General features: G+C 41.5%; 1 protein-coding gene across 1 annotated transcript in view; it reads left to right on the top strand.

Annotated features, from left to right (window-relative positions):
- The window catches only part of LOC115796977 (CD276 antigen homolog), a 33127-nt gene extending 14097 nt beyond the window's left edge, over positions 1 to 19030 (top strand). Inside the window, exons 6-8 of the mRNA XM_030753472.1 lie at positions 7003 to 7038; positions 10927 to 11052; positions 18861 to 19030. Coding sequence (XP_030609332.1) covers positions 7003 to 7038; positions 10927 to 11052; positions 18861 to 19030 — 332 coding nt within the window. The remainder of the gene's footprint in view (positions 1 to 7002; positions 7039 to 10926; positions 11053 to 18860) is intronic.
- The last annotated feature ends 463 nt before the right edge of the window (positions 19031 to 19493 follow it).

Genomic DNA, 19493 nt, shown 5'->3' with positions numbered 1-19493 from the left:
TTAATTCGATTAATTTTTTTAATCGAGTCCCACCCCTAATTAAAATACAAACTAAATACATGCTAACAAGAGTAGCCTATTGTAAAACTTAAAGAGCTATTCTTGGAAAAGCAAATATGTTTGGTACACCAGCGTATTCAGATCATATTCGGAGTGCGAAAACTACCAGACATGACAGGCTAAAAAAAAAAAAAAAAGAATACAACAAACACAACACTGGGGGACAGGTGTCCTGAGGTTATGCAGCCGACTTGCAGCGCTACCTTTACAGTTCCCAGAAAAGGAAAACAACACACATCATAGGGTAGGTAGGTTAAAAAAAAGTCATCTGGTACAGTGCTCAAAATGAGCACCATACCAGGGTCCAAAAAAACCACCGTAGCGAAGCATATTTGCACATTTAAAGCCAGGATAGCAGTATGGTGGGTGAGGTCAGGTCAGGAGGGGATGCAGACGGAGACGAGAGGGTGGGGGCATTGTGGAGCCCAGATGCCAGCTCCTAGCCAAAACAGTTCGCTGATAGTGATGGAAGTTCATCAGCGGCCGTGGTACACCAGATCCAGCTTCACAAATCACAAAGTGGAGTGGGGGGAAGAGCGACCGTCACACATAGTCCTGGAGAGATATGATTTCCAGCCCAAGGCCGGCAGGGGAGCCGAATTCCTGATAATGCGGATGTTGTTTTGGAACAGGCTGCTTGTTTTTTTCCAACAGCCTTCAGTCTCACTGGGGAACCATTCAGTAAATCCAATATTCCAAATTCATTAGTTACCGTCCTCCCTGTGCAGAACCGAACCTTATCTCCAGATCTAACCCCTCTCGCCTGCGAGCACGTTAACTTTATGGCTCAGGTCCAACAGGCTTTGAGTCTGAGTCTGTACGGCTCTGGACAGGCCGTCCACCTGGGTCGGCAGCCTCTGCAGATGTCGAACTGCCGCCCAGATTTTCTTTATTTCGCGGTAAATCAGGTATCCTCCGAGCCCAAACAGAAAAGATACCGCTACCAAAAGGCCGAATATGTAGGCGTCTTCCACGTCTTCCACCTCAAGGGCCGAGAAGCACACAGGTCTCCATGAGCTCCAAGAATCGATGACGTATCCAACCGGGTCTGTTCCACTCGGACACGCAGGCTCCCCTTTCCCCGATCTCATAGTGGAAAAAATTCGATCAATGATGGTGAAGGACCAGTTTGCCAGATCCATGTTGCTTTCAATCTTATTCTTATTCGGACAGTGTGTGAGAGACGCTCTCACAGCAAGCAGTAAGCAGGAGAGATGGGGAGGGCAGGGAGAGAGACCGTCTCCGACAAGAGCAGGAAGAGAAAAAAAAAAAAAAAAAAAAAAGGGAATATCTTAAAGTATGGGGCAGATATAGACCTTGGAACACATACCTAAAATAGGCGAACATGGAAAAAAAAATCCATTCGCTTCCGCTCATCCTGTTCAGGGTCGCGGGGGGGCTGGAGCCTATCCCAGCTGTCATAGGGCGAGAGGCAGGGTACACCCTGAACAGGTTGCCAGCCTGTCGCAGGGCCAACACAGAGAGACAAACAACCTTTCACACTCACATTCATGCTCTCATTCACACCTATGGGCAATTTAGTGTAGCCAATTAACCTAACCCCAGTAAGTGCATGTCTTTGGAATGTGGGAGGAAACCGGAGTACCCGGAGGAAACCCATGCGAGCACGGGGAGAACATGCAAACTCCACACAGAGAGAGGGAGAGGCCTGGGCCAAGGTGGAATCGATCCCAGGCCTTCCAGATGGTATTCTAACTGTGAGGCAGCAGTGCTAACCACTGCACCACCGTGCAAAATGTTTTCTTTTACTTTGTAATTGCTTTGCCAAGGTTTGTCATAGAAAAGCATATAATGGCTTGTTGGAAAGGTGAGGTTATGCTGAATCCAGCAATACCAAATATGTAAATATACCATTCATAATCATTTAAAAATGTGTGATCTGTCCCAAATGAAAGAATATACTGCATTTCATAGCAATATACTCGACTATACTGTCAAATCACCAGAGATGAGTGAGTAGGACAGGAAACCACAAGAGACTATAACAGTTTGGCTTTGATGGGCCTTTTTAATAAAGCTATAATTTAACTACGCACAGTATAAATCAGGAGCAGAACTCCATGCATGTAAAGCCCACTGCATTTGCTGATCTCACTGCAGTTGCCATCCTTACAGTAAGGTCCTTACAGTCCTTACTGGTGCCTTCTGATTCATAACAGGCTCAGTGAACCTGTCTTGTCTGAGCCTTCGTCCTCTACCCACTGGGTCCCAGAGAAGAGGCTTGGGCAAGTGGTTGTGACACCACACTGCTGCTTGGTATAAAGCTCTCTGCACGTGTTGTGAGAAGTCATCCTCAGCCGGGGGTAAATTAGCTGCTGATGAATCTGTGGTAGATGCTAGTATGTACCGCAGGGCATCCAGGTTAGTGCAGAGACATCCATCCTCCCTGTTCTTTTGGCCATACAAATTGAATAGTACACAAGCAAAACCAGCACATCTGTATGATCACATTTTACAATGACGTCTGAATGTGAAGGTGCAAGGTGTACTGCATGTAACACCAGCCTTGTGTCAGCCTCTTCCTGGTCACTGTAAAGTTCTGTCAAACAGTCAATACCTGACTTGCTAATCCTCCTGACTTTACCATTTTCAAAGCCACCTGCCAAGATTGTTCCCACTGTTCCTCAGATATTTCTTGTAGTTTGGAACTCTTGTCTGGCCTGTGATAACATGTGTTGCCTGCTGGTTTGAGTGGTGCCTCTTCTTTGCTTTTCAAGATCTTTCACTGAGTGTTGACGGTCATATCTATCAAATACTAAAACAATGTTAATGGGAGAGGAAGCTCATGTCTTCCTTTCCCATTAACATTGTGATCTTTTTCCAAACATGTTCTCTGAGATCATTAAATGTCTGAATGAATCATGGAGACTCTGTAGAAGAGCCATGCCATCGCTGATATATGCTGACGGTTCATCAACATTATGAAGTTGCTATCTCTTTTCAATGACAGACTCCAGTTTCTTGGAATGGCCAGCTTTGTCATCTTCCTCATGTTTCCATCATCATAAAACAAAGAAGGTGGGACAGCTGCAAGCTCATGAGACATCACAGTCTCCATGAACACATCTCTTTGTTTGGAGGCAGCAAGTAACCTTTGAAAGAGTACATATGAGTCCATGTGAACCTGTTTAGATACACTGACTCCAGATGTTTTTTTTTCATATCTTTGAAGGTTGCACACTGCTGTCTTTTCTCAGGTTCCCAGACGCATCCTGGTTTGCACCAACTTGTAGGAATTTTAAGAGCTGTTTTGCAATATTCTCAGATGCAACCTGTCCACTTGCGATGTTTATTAGTTCCTCAGGAATGCTATCAAGGTCAAAGGGTTTCTGCTTCTGCTCCACAGCTTCCATTATCTTCTGTATATCTTTCTCATCTCTCTCCATTCTGGATGCTCCATGCTCCTGGTGTTTTTTGGGGGGCCAGTGTCACAAAGCTCTTTCATGGCATACGCATATTCTGTAGTCACATATCTTGTTGTCAACCTTCTTGTGTGTGCTCCCTTTCATAATGTGAACCCAATTACCGTATTTTTCAAACCATAAGGCGCACTATCAGTGAACGGGTCTATTTTCACACATAAGGCGCACCGGGTTATAAGGTGCATGATAAAAACATATGTAGACCGAAGCAAAAGCGTCAGGTAAGTCGAACTTTATTGAACTCATTCACAATAACTCAGAATATTGTTCAGTTGTAAGAAATACAAAAAAATACCCTCACATTTTAAATTCTTCATCTTCAGTGTCTGAGCTGAACAGTTGGGCGATTTTGGCATCAAGCATGCCGGGTTCCCTCTCGTCATTATCCGAGTCAGTCTCATTGTTACTGTTTTGTTTTGGTTGCGGCACACAGCAACCATTTAATTGTTAATAAAAGGGTAACTTTTGAGACAGCCAACAGCGAGTTTTGTTGCACAAAAGTTGGCAACAGCGCCGGCCGCTGATCGCTAGATTACGCACAAATATCCGGGACAGCATAGATGAAAATAGGCCAGGAACATGTAGAATAAAATCCATCATAGTTTTCTGCGGTTTACTACATACGGTTTCTATTTTTGGAACAATGTTTCCACTTCTTTTTGAATTTATCTCCGGCGGCTTCGGCTGCTTTCCACACCTGCTGCACTGCACTCACAGCTTGTTCCTGTCTAATATCGTCAGCAGAGTCATTTTGTGAATCGATGATGGACTGTTTTAGAGAATTCAATGAGGCCTTTGAACTGATCTGCCAGACCGGAGGAAATACCGCTGCAGACCACACAATGGTGCAGTGGTGTGGATGCCTCGGCCATCGGTGGTCAGATGGCAGCGCTCAACTATTTGAAAAGCGTACCCCCCTGTTGTACGCTTTGTACGCTCTGGAATATTTCGATATTTATTAAACGTCCCTTACCAAAGTCACACTAAAACATTTCGACATATTTTTGAGCGCAGTGTACCACAAAAAAATGGTTCAAGGTCAGTAAGCACAAGAAGAATTCACACATAAGGCGCACCAGATTATAAGGCGCACTGCCGATTTTTGAGGAAATTTAAGGATTTTAAGTGCGCCTTATAGCCCGAAAAATACGGTACTTCACCCTGACTCTTGCCCTCTCGATTAATGTTGCTAATGTACTCTTTCAATGGTTACTTGCTGCCATTCAAACCAGCAGGCAACACACATTATCACAGGCCAAGCGAGGATCAGTGGGAACAAAGCTGCTGTACGTAGCTTTATCGGCAGCTACATCATCAGTTTTGGTCCAAAGAAAATCTTGTTAGGGAACTCTGTCATCTTGGCAGGTGGCTTTGAAAATGTTGAAGAGGTCAGAAAGATTAGCAAGTCAAGTACTGACTGTTTGACAGAACTTTACAGTAACCAGGAAGAGGCTGACAAAAGGCTGATGTTACATGTCTGTGTAGATTCTCAGTCATCCAGGTCATGCAGTACACCTTGCACCTTCACATTCACACCTCATTGTAAAATGTCACAACCACCTGCCCAAGCCTCTTCTCTGGGACCCAGTGGGTAGAGAATGGAGGCTCAGGGAAGATGGGTTAATTGAACCTGTTGTGAATCAGAAGGCATCAGCACCTAATCAGGTCTGTGACCTCACACACGTATACTGTAATGATGGCAATTGCAGTGAGATCAGCAAATGCCGGTATCTGTCAGTGGAGTGGAGTTCTGCTCCTGCTCTTTCTCAAACTGTTCAAATATGACCAATTTTGTTACTGATGATTATTTGGGAGAGTGGCAGTGATATGTTTCAGTTGTGACATCATGGGGAGCTGACTTCACCAAAGTAGTTATTGGAGATGGCCTACCCCCAGAATGGCTACCAAAAGCAGCGTGTGTTGTGGTTGCTACTAAAAGCCCCAGGCTTAAAACTGAACACTGTAGCTCGAGAAAAGAAGGAATTCCATCCCCAAGCTTGTTTGTTTTGTTGGATGGACTTTTGTTTGATTTGAGCCAGGAATTTGATTTATGCTCTGTGTAGTTAGGTTATAGTTTTATTAAAAATGCCCATCAAGGCCAAACTGTTATGAATTAGAAGGCACCACCCCCTAAAGAGGTCTGTGACCGCACACACCTGTACTGTAATGACAGCAGCTGCAGTGAGATCAACAAATGCCAGTGTCTGTCATTGGGCTTTACATGCATGGAGTTCTGCTCCTGATTTATACTGTGTGTAGTTGAGTTATATTTTTATTAAAAAGGCCCATCAAGGCCAAACTGTGGTCTCACAGCCAGCCTTTGATATGCAAACTTCAAATGGCTGTAACTCCTCAATGCTTCAATATACAGTCATCAATGAGGGCTCTAATCAAAGATATTACCCTGAGGAATCCTCTGATATACACAAATTTACTGATAGTACAAATTAATTATAATTATAGACATAAATCAGAGGTTGCCCTAATTTGTAAAAAGAAAATGTTAAGCCTGTATTTGTCTCCAAATGGCACATGTGAGACCACGCCTGGACATCAACACACAAAAACCTTTACAAAACAATAGTAGTAGTTTTTGTGCTATCTTGGTAAAATTTGAAATACCTGTTGAAAAGACTTCATTCTGCAGCTTCATTATATTTTCCAGTCGATACCTTCTACACTCAGTGTGTAGTTACATAAAAACAAACAGGAAAAACCTAGGCGAGACAAAAATTGCCTAATTTTTGTGTGTTCCAAACTTAATAGCTACATACTCATTACAGTTACAGCATTTTTGATTGCAAAAATGAAAAATATAGCTTGTCTTCACAAAGAGACCGAGCTTTGGCATGTACTCCAAAGAGTTCAGGAACAGGAGCTGATTTAATTTGGGTATGCTTTTTCAGGCAGTTTTGGTGATTTTGGAGCGGCCAGTTAACAGATTAAAATACTCAAGAACTTATAGTTTCTGGAGAAGATCTTGACCATGTAGATGAGCTTCATTATAGATTGTTAGTAATTTCTTAGAACCTTATAGACAGTAAACTCACAGTTTCCTCATCCCTTCTGCTTGAAGCAACTCTATGTGGTAATCAGTTGTTAATGTAAACACAATTGATTTGTTGTAAAAATGCAATGAAGTTCCACAATCATTTGATCATCTCTCTGTCAGTAAAACCAAAACCCCCAAAAAATAGCTATTTGTCCTTTGTAGTATCTGGATCCAAGATCCAGAATATACATCCATGGCTCTGGATAGAATGATGTTTTGCTGCACAATGTTTTTATAACTTCTTAACATTAATAACACTGTGTTAACTAATCTCATTTGGTGAAAATTTGATAACCTTTAAAACTGGACTAAAGGTCAGAATATGGCTACGGCTTGACCGAGCATCTGGAGCTGGTTGAAACTCAATCATGAACATTTGAAAAAGTTCTTCTTGATGTCAGATAGTCTCTGGATTAATCAAATGTCTTATATTTACTCTTTTAACAGTGCGTGGAAAAGAAACAACAAGCTCACCTCTGAACAGTAAGTTATCATTTCTGTCTTATATTTCAGCAAGTAAATTCTATGGCAACTCAAAGGTGGCCCCTGAAATGTGCTTACAGATTCACAAGATATTTTATCACCCCACTGGAAAATAAGAGGATGACAGGTAGCAGGCTTGTTTGTGAAGGAAGACACCTGAAACACTTTAGTTACAAAAGTACGACATGTAATATATTAAAGAATCAGAAGTTATCTCACATGCATGTGGGGACTCAGAGGAAGAGACAGGCCCGTGTGTGTGCTCTCTCTCTCTCCCTTCTGAGTGCATGTTCCTGACTAACCATAACATCTTTATACTTCCATTATCTATGTAAACAAATTCTGGGAGCTGTGAGTCGGCCTTCATCATTTGGTCTTGTTCAAGCTGCTTTTCATGACCCAGACTCCTCTAATCAGCAATAACGTCATAAGGCACATCATCTTTCCTGATGTTTCAATTTAATCAATACAGAGCAATCTTGTCCAGATTAATAACAGAACATGGTGACATTGGTGATGCTTTAATTGTAAGTACTATAGCTGAACCTCCAAGATAAGTTGAACCGAGACAGAGGAGTTAAGGCCCTTTCACACCGGATGCGTAAATTCCGTGCGAATGTTTCGTGCGTTAAAAATATTGTTTGGACTCTCCTGTTCTTAATGCAGCCGTTCACACCGACCGCGTCATTTCACAGGACGAATTTGCGGCATTTATTTTTTCGGATCAAGTTCGATTTTTCTGACTTTCGCAAGTGAACAAACAGGACTGACCAATCAGAGCTCTGCATTTAGCAGCATGTGAGGTCATAGCTCAAAACACGCACCGATGTACTGAATATACAGTGATGTGGGAACAATAAAATCATAATATTTTACCTCAGACACACAGCTACACGCTGCTCCGGGTCAGTCGGCTCTCTGATATTATCCTCTGCCTCCTCACATGATCCCAACTCTGCCAACAAGAGCTCAAACTGTCCCACTGACATCCTGAAATATGCGCGAAAGCATCCGTGATGCAGCTTCAACTTCGGGATCAAACCATGAAACTCTCCCTGTTGCTGCTTTCTTATGAGTTGGATGAACCCATAAACTCTTTCTTTCTTCTCTTGTTTAGAAACATCAGGGCCTCATTACATTATCGCTTGAAGTCGACTTTGCACTTTGCACCGTGGAACGTTTCTCAGTGCGCGAGTTCCCGGCATACAGATTATATCGACGCACAATGTCCAAATTAGGGGCCGCATCCTGCGAAGGACCCGCCCACGTCTTTCGCAGCCCACGAACACCACAAAGGCCGGAAGTGAGCGGCTAGCCTTCATAGCAGCTGCCGTCACCTCTGCGTAGCTCATGTCGCCTAGCAACCGTGAGTGCGAAGCACAGCTGTGTAAAAGCAGCTGTTAAACGGAGAACGAACTTTTTCTCCTTTTTGTGGTTTAATTTTAAGTCTTTGATTCAAAATAAGCTCTTAAAACAAGCATAACACATTTCAACATCAAGGAATACAGCTGAGCGAATGATTAATTTCCAACTATAACAAGTGAGACATTAATGTTGAATAAAACTATCCAGTTATGATGCTTAACTTTATTTTCAGGAGTTTGCTCATCACAGGAGCACTTCCACCCTTCATTGGTCTGTGTAGTAGACTGGTGGGAAAATAAACTAAATTTTGAAGTTTAAGCTTATGTATATTGATTCATTCATCAACTAAACTTAAATTAATATTTCTCATGTCAAATATTGAAATGTGATTAAAATGCGATTAATTTCGATTAATTAATTACAAAGCTTGTAATTAATTCGATTAATTTTTTTAATCGAGTCCCACCCCTAATATATATATATACATATATATATATAATTAAAAAAACACAGTGGCCCTCTGCTGAGATGACTGAACCAGAGCAGTGGCCCCTCATTTGAGTTTGAGACCCCTGATCTTACATGTTAAAATCACCCACTATAATGATTTTATCTGAACTGAGCACTGAATCAGATAAAGAGTCTGAGAAATCAGACAGAAACTCTGAGTAAAGACCAGGTGGACGATGGATAATAACAAATAAAACAGATTTTTGAATTTCCCAATTAGGGTGGACAAGACTAAGAGTCAGGCTTTCAAAAGAATTAAAACTTTGTCTGGGTCTTTAATGCCTATGATGATTAATTAATAAACTGGAATTGAAGATTGCAGCTAATCCTCCTCCTCGACCTGTGCTTCGAGCATTCTGACAGTTACTGTGACTTGGGGGTGTTGATTCATTTAAACTAACATATTCATCCTGCTGTAACCAGGTTTCTGTAAGGCAGAATACATCAATATGTTGATCAATTATTAAATCATTTACTAACAGGGACTTGGAAGAGATAGACCTAATGTTTAATAATCCACATTTAATTGTTTTATTCTTTGGTGCAGTTGATGAAGCTGTATTATTTATTGTTTTTGAATTTTTATGCTTAAATATTTTTTTGCTGATTTTAGCTTTGTTTTTTGGTGGTCTGGGAGCAGGCACCGACTCTGTGGGGATGGAGTTTTGGGGGGATGGCAGGAAGAGAGAAGCTGCAGAGAGGCGACTGCAACTCTGCTTCCTGGTCTCCACCGTAGATGGTCGGGTTTTTTTGTTTGTTTTCCAAAGTGGGGTTGATGCCATCTCTCCTAACAAGACCAGGTTTTCCCCAGAAACTTTCCCAATTATCTATGAAGCCCACATTGTTTTTTGGACACCACTCAGACAGCCAACGATTCAAGGAGAACATGCGGCTAAACATGTCACTCCTGGTGCAATTGGGGAGGGGCTCAGAGAAAACTACAGAGTCCAACATTGTTTTTGCAAAGTTACACACCGAGTCAATATTAATTTTACTGACCTCCGATTGGCGTAACCGGGTGTCATTACTGTCAACGTGAATTATGATCTTACCAAATTTACACTTAACTTATTCCATAGTGTAATTGCTATCTAGAATTTTGTAATTAACTGAACTACGTAACACATCAATGTATACTGTATCGGAGCAGGAAGTGATGCTATACTCCAGTGAGTGTCAGCACCAAGTGAAAGCTCAACTCTTGCTACTTTTCCGTTGCTGAGGTGCCAGTGCTGGTGTCGGTTTCAGTGAACAGGCGAAACGCTTAAGAACGAGCCCGCATTTCCACCACGTTTCTGTGTTATGTATGAGTGTGGGCGGGTCCTTGTTTGGATACGGAAGCCGCAGAGCACAAATGTGAGAGAACACGCTCCCCTTTCTTGTGCTGCGCACACATTTTACGGTCCAAACCAAACTACTGCAGCATTTGTGTGCAGCACAGAGGTAAAAACAGACAGCGATTAGAGCAAGATGACAAGTATACACTTTGTGTCCTTTTATCTGTGATATGAACTGATAAAAAGCAGCAAGTTCAGCCTTAGAGCCCAACCTAATTCACAGCCGTGAAAATCGCTTTGCTTTTCTCATGTAATACACACCATGCAGTGAGACAGCGGTAGAAAACTTTACCTTGAGATGGCAGAGTCATGCCTTTCTGCTGCTTTCATCACGCATTCTTGGTTCCAGACCATCTTGCTTGCGGGGCCGAGCACCATGTGCGTTCATAGTGGAGAAACTGCTGAACGGTTCAAATACTGGCACCGGCATCAGAACCCTGTTGGCGGGAAAAAAAAAGGAAAAGCAGCCTCTGCATTTAGACTCTAAAAGCTACATGCCATAACTCTAATCACCTCGTGTGTCATGGTACTGAGGCCACATGTAAATATGAGGTACAAGGGGCTTTAACTCACCAGCATTGCTGAGAATTAAAATAGGAGGCTTAAATTTAAGACTTTCGAACCCATTTTGCACTAAAATCCTGTCTGGCAATAATCGTCTGTTCTTTTGTTTCAGATACCGTTCCTGACAGTCCATCTACATCTCCAATAGCTATTGGAGTATGTGTTGCTGCTGTTCTTTTTGTTTTTGCTGCTGCTATTCCTCTTATTGTCTGTTGCTGTAAAAGAGAACCTGAAACAAGTAAGTCACCTAATGTATTTCTGCTTCAGAATTTCTTAACATTCAGATTTTTTAAATTGTCATTATATTTGTTGAATGCAAATGTATACCACATGATGTAGACGCAGTATTGTAAATTAACAAAAAATTAAACTCATAACTTGCATCATCAGAATTTAGACCAGTAAGTGTTAAGATAGTGTTTTTGATGTAAGGTAAGGTCATTGTTAGTATATAAAAGATGTAAGACCCTTGATCTGAAAAGTGAAGGCAATGCAGGAAGAAGAACCACCTTTACCCTGCATTTTTTTTTTTTTTTATATATAATTAACAGCAGGTGACTCCTCTGGTTCTTGTAAAAAGTAGTAGAACTGTACTACTCCTTTGTTAGTAAATACTTACTCTTAGTAAATACTTTCCTTATGGGTGTGGAGGTTCACTTACTACTTTAACGTTTTAACGAATAAAACACGTTTTCATTTTGTAAATGATGACCAGATTAAAATAGATCCTAAAACAGAATATGATTTAGTTTGTGGCTAATGTACTCTATTATCAGCAGAATGTCTAATCTGAAAAGAGTGCACAAGGTACAAATTGAACAATATTTTTCCTTTAAAAAATTTGGAAAAAGCTTTTGGATATTTTGGTGTTTGTCAAGGCATGTTATTGTGGCGTGCTTCATGAAAACCCAGCAGACCCACACAATGAATCATCTTCCATTGATGCAAGACTTAAGTGAAACCCAATTAAATCCAGAGTTTCAACAAAACAAATCACTGGCATGAGCAGGTTCTTGTGCAGGCTGTCTATTAATTCAATTCAATTCAATTCAATTCAATTTTATTTATATAGTGCCAAATCACAAACTGTCGCCTCAAGGCGCTTTGTATTGTGGGTAAAGACCCTACAATAATACAGAGAAAACCCAACAGTCAAAACGACCCCCTATGAGCAAGCACTTGGCGACAGTGGAAAGGAAAAACTCCCTTTTAACAGGAAGAAACCTCCAGCAGAACCAGGCTCAGGGAGGGGCAGTCATCTGCCGCGACCGGTTGGGCTGAGGGGAGAGAAAGACATGCTGTGGAAGAGAGCCAGAGATTAATATCAATTAATGATTAAATGCAGAGTGGAGTATAAACAAAGTAAATAAGGTGAATGAGAAACAGTGCATTATGTGAACCCCCCAGCAGACTAGGCCTATAGCAGCAAAACTAAGGGATGGTTCAGGGTCACCTGATCCAGCTCTAACTATAAGCTTTATCATAAAGGAAAGTTTTAAGCCTAATCTTAAAAATAGAGAGGGTGTCTGTCTCCCGAATCCAAGCTGGAAGCTGGTTCCACAGAAGAGGCGCCTGAAAGCTGAAGGCTCTGCCTCCCATTCTACTCTTAAGTATCCGAGGAACCACAAGTAAGCCAGCAGTCTGAGAGCGAAGTGCTCTGTTGGGGTGATATGGTACTATGAGGTCTTTGAGATAAGATGGTGCCTGATTATTCAAGACCTTGTATGTGAGGAGAAGAATTTTAAATTCTATTCTAGATTTAACAGGGAGCCAATGAAGAGAAGCCAATATGGGAGAAATATGCTCTCTCTTTCTAGTCCCTGTCAGTACTCTAGCTGCAGCATTTTGGATCAGCTGAAGGCTTTTCAGAGAGCTTTTAGGACAGCCTGATAATAATGAATTACAATAATCCAGCCTAGAAGTAATAAATGCATGAATGAGCTTTTCAGCATCACTCTGAGAAAGGATGTTTCTAATTTTAGAAATATTGCGCAAATGCAAAAAAGCGGTCCTACATATTTGTTTAATATGTGCATTGAAGGACATATCCTGGTCAAAAATGACTCCAAGATTTCTCACAGTGTTACTGGAGGCCAAAGTAATGCCATCCAGAGTAAGTATCTGGTTAGACACCATGTTTCTAAGATTTGTGGGGCCGAGAACAAGAATTTCAGTTTTATCTGAATTTAGAAGCAGGAAATTAGAGGTCATCCAGGCCTTAATGTCTTTAAGACATTCCTGCAGTTTAATTAATTGATGTGTGTCATCTGGCTTCATTGATAGGTAAAGCTGAGTATCATCTGCATAACAATGAAAATTGATGCAGTGCTTTCTAATAATACTGCCTAAGGGAAGCATGTATAATGTAAATAAAATTGGTCCTAGCTCAGAACCCTGTGGAACTCCATAATTAACCTTAGTGTGTGAAGAAGACTCCCCATTTACATGAACAAATTGGAGTCTATGAGATAAATATGATTCAAACCACTGCAGTGCAGTACCTTTAATACCTATAGCAAGCTCTAATCTCTGTAATAAAATGTTATGGTCAACAGTATCAAAAGCTGCACTGAGGTCCAACAGGACAAGAACAGAGATGAGTCCACTGTCAGAGGCTGTAAGAAGATCATTGGTAACCTTCACTAATGCTGTTTCTGTACTGTGATGAATTCTGAAACCTGACTGAAACTCTTCAAATAAACCGTTCCTCTGCAGATGATCAGTTAGCTGTTTTACAACTACTCTTTCAAGAATCTTTGAGAGAAAAGGAAGGTTGGAGATTGGCCTATAATTAGCTAAGACAGCTGGGTCAAGTGATGGCTTTTTAAGCAGAGGTTTAATTACAGCCACCTTGAAGGTCTGTGGTACATAGCCAACTAATAAAGACTGATTGATCATTTTTAAGATTGAAGCATCAATAATTGGAAAGACTTCTTTGAACAGTCTAGTAGGAATGGGATCTAACAAACATGTTGCTGGTTTGGAGGAAGTAACTATTGAAGTTAACTCTGAAAGATCAATTGGAGCAAAAGAGTCTAAACAAATACCAGCAGTGCTGAAAGCAGCCGAACATGAAGAATAATCTTTGAGATGGTTATGAATAATTTTTTCTCGAATGTCTAAAATTTTATTTGTAAAGAAATCCATGAAGTCACGACTAGTTAAAGTGAAAGGAATACTCGGCTCTACAGAGCTCTGACTCTTTGTCAGCCTGGCTACAGTGCTGAAAAGAAACCTGGGGTTGTTCTTATTTTCTTCAATTAATGATGAATAGTAAGATGTCCTAGCTTTACGGAGGGCTTTTTTATAGAGCAACAAACTCTTTTTCCAGGCTAAATGAGCATCTTCTAATTTAGTGAGACGCCATTCCCTCTCCAGCTTTCGGGTTATCTGCTTTAAGCTGTGCATTTGTGAATTATACCACGGAGTCAGGCACTTCTGATTTGAAGCTTTCCTTTTCAGAGGAGCCACAGTATCCAAAGTTATACGCAGTGAGGATGTAAAACTATTGACGAGATAATCGACCTCACTGGGAGCAGAGTTTAGGTAGCTGCTCTGCACTGTGTTGGCACATGGCACTGAAGAGCATAACAATGAAGGAATTAGATCCTTAAACTTAGTTACAGCACTTTCAGAAAGACTTCTACTGTAATAAAACGTATTCCCCACTGCTGTGTAATCCATTAAAGTAAATGTAAATGTTACTGAGAAATGATCAGACAGGAGGGGGCTTTCAGGGAATACTGTTAAGTCTTCAGTTTCTATGCCATATGTCAGGACAAGATCCAGAGTATGATTAAAGTGGTGGGTTGGCTCCTTTACATTTTGAGAGAAGCCAATTGAATCTAACAATAGATTAAATGCAGTGTTGAGGCTGTCATTCTCAGCATCTACATGGATGTTAAAATCACCCACTATAATTATTTTATCTGAACTGAGCACTAAATCAGATAAAAAGTCTGAGAAATCAGACAGAAACTCTGAGTAAGGACCAGGTGGACGATAGATAATAACAAATAAAACAGGTTTTTGATTTTCCCAATTAGGATGGACAAGACTAAGAGTCAGGCTTTCAAAAGAATGAAAACTTTGTCTGGGTCTTTGATTAATTAATAAGCTGGAATTGAAGATTGCAGCTAATCCTCCTCCTCGACCTGTGCTTCGAGCATTCTGACAGTTACTGTGACTCGGGGGTGTTGATTCATTTAAACTAACATATTCATCCTGCTGTAACCAGGTTTCTGTAAGGCAGAATAAATCAATACGTTGATCAATTATTAAATCATTTACTAATAGGGACTTGGAAGAGAGAGACCTAATGTTTAACAATCCACATTTAATTGTTTTATTTTTTGGCGCAGTTGATGAAGCTGTATTATTTATTGTTTTTGAATTTTTATGCTTAAATAGCTTTTTGCTGATTTTAGCTTTGTTTTTTGGTGGTCTGGGAGCAGGCACCGACTCTATGGGGATGGGGTTTTGGGGGGATGGCAGGAGGAGAGAAGCTGCAGAGAGGCGTGTAATGGGCTCGACACACGGGGAGCGACAAACGACAGCGACGAATGGGTCGCATCGCCACTGGGGTGAAACCGAACACACGGGACGCGATAGCGACGGCAGCATTGCGAATCGCGCTCTTACGTCACTCGTCTCCAAGAAATGTGATTGGTTATGAAACTGGAGGGATTTAGACATTTTCAAAGCAGTCCGTGTCAGACACGGCAATAAAGATGAGGAGTCTGAAGATTTTATTGGAACTGACAGAAATCCTGCTGTTAAGTCTCCTCTACAAAAGAAAAAGACAACCTCGCGTTCATCCTATATTAGCACAAAAGTCCTCTCTATCCGTCTGTTTAACGTTAGTCTTGCACCAACACGTTCTCATATGGCTGCCTTTTATGTTTAACTCGATAATCACTGCGTAAAGTGTCATATAATATAGGAAAGTCAAACACAGCTAAAACGATGCTTTCCTTCCTGCTGAAAGTGGTTGCAGACTGCAGTGTGTAGCATACTCTCCGCTCATTGGTCAGTCAATGAAACTCTTGCTGATTGGTTTAGTGCCACGCGACAGCGACAAAAGTAGAACATTTTCCAACTTCGTTGTGTCGCGTCGCCTGGTCGCGTGTGCACGTCTACGAGCTCGAAATTTCACATGCACGAACGTCGCCGGTCGCTTAGCTGGAGGAGGGCAAGCGATTGTCGCCTCATCGCACAAGCTCCATAGGAAATGAATGGAGAGCGAGCGACGTCGCTCCCCGTGTGTCGAGCCCCTAAGACTGCAACTCTGCTTCCTGGTCTCAACCCTGGGTAGTCAGTTTTTAGGAGGGTTAATAAATTTGGCCAGATTTCTAGAAATGAGAGCTGCTCCATCCAAAGTGGGATGGATGCCGTCTCTCCTAACAAGACCAGGTTTTCCCCAGAAACTTTGCCAGTTATCTATGAAGCCCACGTCGTTTTTTGGACACCACTCAGACAGCCAGCGATTCAAGGAGAACATGCGGCTAAACATGTCGCTCCTGGTCTGATTGGGGAGGGGCCCAGAGAAAACTACAGAGTCCGACATCGTTTTTGCAAAGTTACACACCGAGTCAATATTAATTTTAGTGACCTCCGATTGGCGTAACCGGGTGTCATTACTGCCGACGTGAATAACGATCTTACCAAATCTACGATTAGCCTTAGCCAGCAGTTTCAAATTTCCATGAATGTCGCCTGCTCTGGCCCCTGGAAGACATTTGACTATGGTCGCCGGTGTCTCTAGCTTCACGTTTCTCAAAACAGAGTCACCAATAACCAGAGTTTGTTCCTCGGCGGGTGTGTCGCCGAGTGGAGAAAAACGGTTAGAGACGTGAATAGGTTGGTGGTGTACCCGGGGCTTCTGCTTAGGACTACGCTTCCTCCTCACCGTCACCCAGCTGGCCTGTTTTCCCTGCTGCTCGGGATCTGCTGGGGGGGAGCTAACGGCGGCTAAGCTACCATGGTCCGCACCCGCTACAGGGGCCTGGCTAGATGTAGGATTTTCCAGGGTGCGGAGCCGAGTCTCCAGTTCAGAAAGCCTGGCCTCCAGAGCTACAAACAGACTACATTTATTACAAGTACCGTTACTGCTAAAGGAGGCCGAGGAGTAACTAAACATGTGACACCCAGAGCAGGAAAGTGCAGGAGAGACAGGAGAAGAAGCCATGCTGGTAGTGAGTCGGCTAAGGGCTAAGCTACTAGCTAAGCTAAGCTAGCGAATTTCTAAAAACAAATAAAGTGAGTAATGTGAATACAGGTGATTCAGCAAAGAGTATGCTATTTAAAGTAGGTGAAGATTACACTAAAATATGTTATTATCCAGATAAATCGAGTTATACAGATATAACAGCTAACAGACAGCAAAACACTGTGCTCCGAAACAGGAACAGGAAGTGATACAATACCGCAGTGAGAGCCAACACCAAGGTGTTGGACATCTTAGTTACACAAAACACAGACAAAAACCAAAATGCAGACAGTAACATAGTTAAGACTGAGAAACACAGAGAGAAGAGAGAAACAGAGACAGAGACAGATGCAGAGACAGGAATAGAAGAAGAAGACAGGAAAGGGATGAGCAAAAAACTCAGAGTCAGACAAAGAGTGGGCCATCATTTATATCTTAAAGATGGTAACTGCCCACTTGCCTTTGACCCCTCTTAATTTACATCTTTAAGATATAAATGGGCCATCATTTATATCTTAAAGATGGTAACTGCCCACTTGCCTTTGACCCCTCTTAATTTACATAAAGTCTCAACCCCTGAAACTTGAACCCCAACCAATCAATTTTTAAGGCTCTGCCAACTCTCGTCCCATTTGGGCTAAATAAACAAACATCACCAGGGTATCTCAATGGTTTACGGAAGCTCTGGCAGGTGTCATAATGAAGGATCTTCCAATCAAAACCTGTGCAATGAAAACACATCTAACATCTTCATGTGAACCAAAGATGTTCCTGCATCCCACCGGGCCTCAAACACATGAGTAATAGATATAACAGGCCTTACCAGTAACCTTAAAGCATACAGTGCTCATTAATCCAGTGTGTGTGTTACTAATATATTTTAATGTGTGATATAAAAATAATAACAGTAAATACCAATAGAAAAGTGATAAAAAAAATTCCCAACACAACAGGCCAGACTGGAGGTTTAAATAGTGGAGTCCACAAAACAATGCTTGATATCCCAGCATCAATCTTCAGCACTAAAAAATTAAGGTAATGAGTAAGTGCCAAAAACTGCAATTCCTCTGTTATCCCACTTGACGCTGGCTCCAAAAGTAAGTTGATCGCTATATACTCCCATGTTATAATCTCTGTGTTTAATATACATGTGCACAGTCTTCTACAGACAACCATTTTGGTTTCTGTGGCTAGTTCTCACCCTTTCATAACAAACTCATCCAGTTACTGGAGTTAAGCCACTTTCACTGACCTGTCCAGGGTATACCCCACCTTTTTACCATGACCCTGAACTGGATAAGCCTTTATTGTCATTATACAGGATGTACAATGAGATTGGAGGGCCACTCCTGTTCAGTGCCATGCTTTTAAAATATAAAATAGAACTTCTAAAAATATACAGAAAATAAAACGGTATGTATAAAATATACAGAAAATAAAATGTATAAAAAAATACAGAAAATAAGAGAATGTATAAAAATATATACATTGTAAAAATGTATATGCATGGCAGATGTTTGTTTGCTCGTTGCATCTGTACTGTTCATGGATGCAACTCGATAACATTAGCTGATAACTTTGAACTACACCCTCTTGTCCAAATGTGGTCACTTTTCTCAAAAATGTGAAGCCAGAAACCTGTGATGCATCTCACCCTGTCATCTGTTTGTTTTTTTGTTTTTTTAAAAAGTCTAAATTTTTTAATTTTAACAGTAAGACAGAATTAATTTTGAAGTGTCCTTAAACACAGAAGCACAGCAGCAATATCAGTTAATATAATTTGTGATTTTGTAGAATCAAACTTCAACCCAATTAACCTTCTTGACTCTTTTAAGCAGGAAACGAGCAGGAAATGAATCCCCTAAATTCACAGAACAACAACGGGGATGTCAACGACGGGGGTGTCAACGAGAGGGATGTCAACGACGGGGGTGTCAACGACGGGGGTGTCAACGACGGGGGTGTCAACGACGGGGGTGTCAACGGCGGGGATGTCAACAGTCCTTAGCTGACATTCCCCAACAGGAACAAGCTGCCCTTGATGGAAAACTCTGGTTTATCTCCCTCAAAATCCTCAGTAATGTTCAACAGCAACCTCTCCTTCAAACACAAATGTACATCTAATCAGCAGAGCTGCGTTTAGCTTTGTTGTGCTTTCAGTTGTCTTCTCTGTTGCTTAAACTTTGGGCCATACCTTCATCTCATTTATAAATGACAAAATGTAACACATACCAGCATTTTTTGGAGTATAACATCCCTAGTCCTTAAACTCTAGTACATCCACAGCTCTGTTACACATCACCCTCTTACTCCTTTGACTACAAGTCCTCTTCACTCACTAAACCATCCATAGGTGGCTGTAGCTCAGGAGGAAGAGCAGGTTGTTGGTTTGATTACTGGCTACTCCAGTCTGCCTGCCAAAGTAGCCTTGCAAAGGTGTTAGTGTGTGAACGTTTGAAAGCTCTTAGCTA

This window comes from Archocentrus centrarchus, chromosome 18 (genome assembly GCF_007364275.1).
Source record: "Archocentrus centrarchus isolate MPI-CPG fArcCen1 chromosome 18, fArcCen1, whole genome shotgun sequence".
In the NCBI taxonomy this organism is placed as follows: Eukaryota; Metazoa; Chordata; class Actinopteri; order Cichliformes; family Cichlidae; genus Archocentrus; species Archocentrus centrarchus.
The sequence above is the reverse complement of the archived record's forward strand: the minus strand, read 5'-3'. Positions and strand labels throughout refer to the sequence as shown.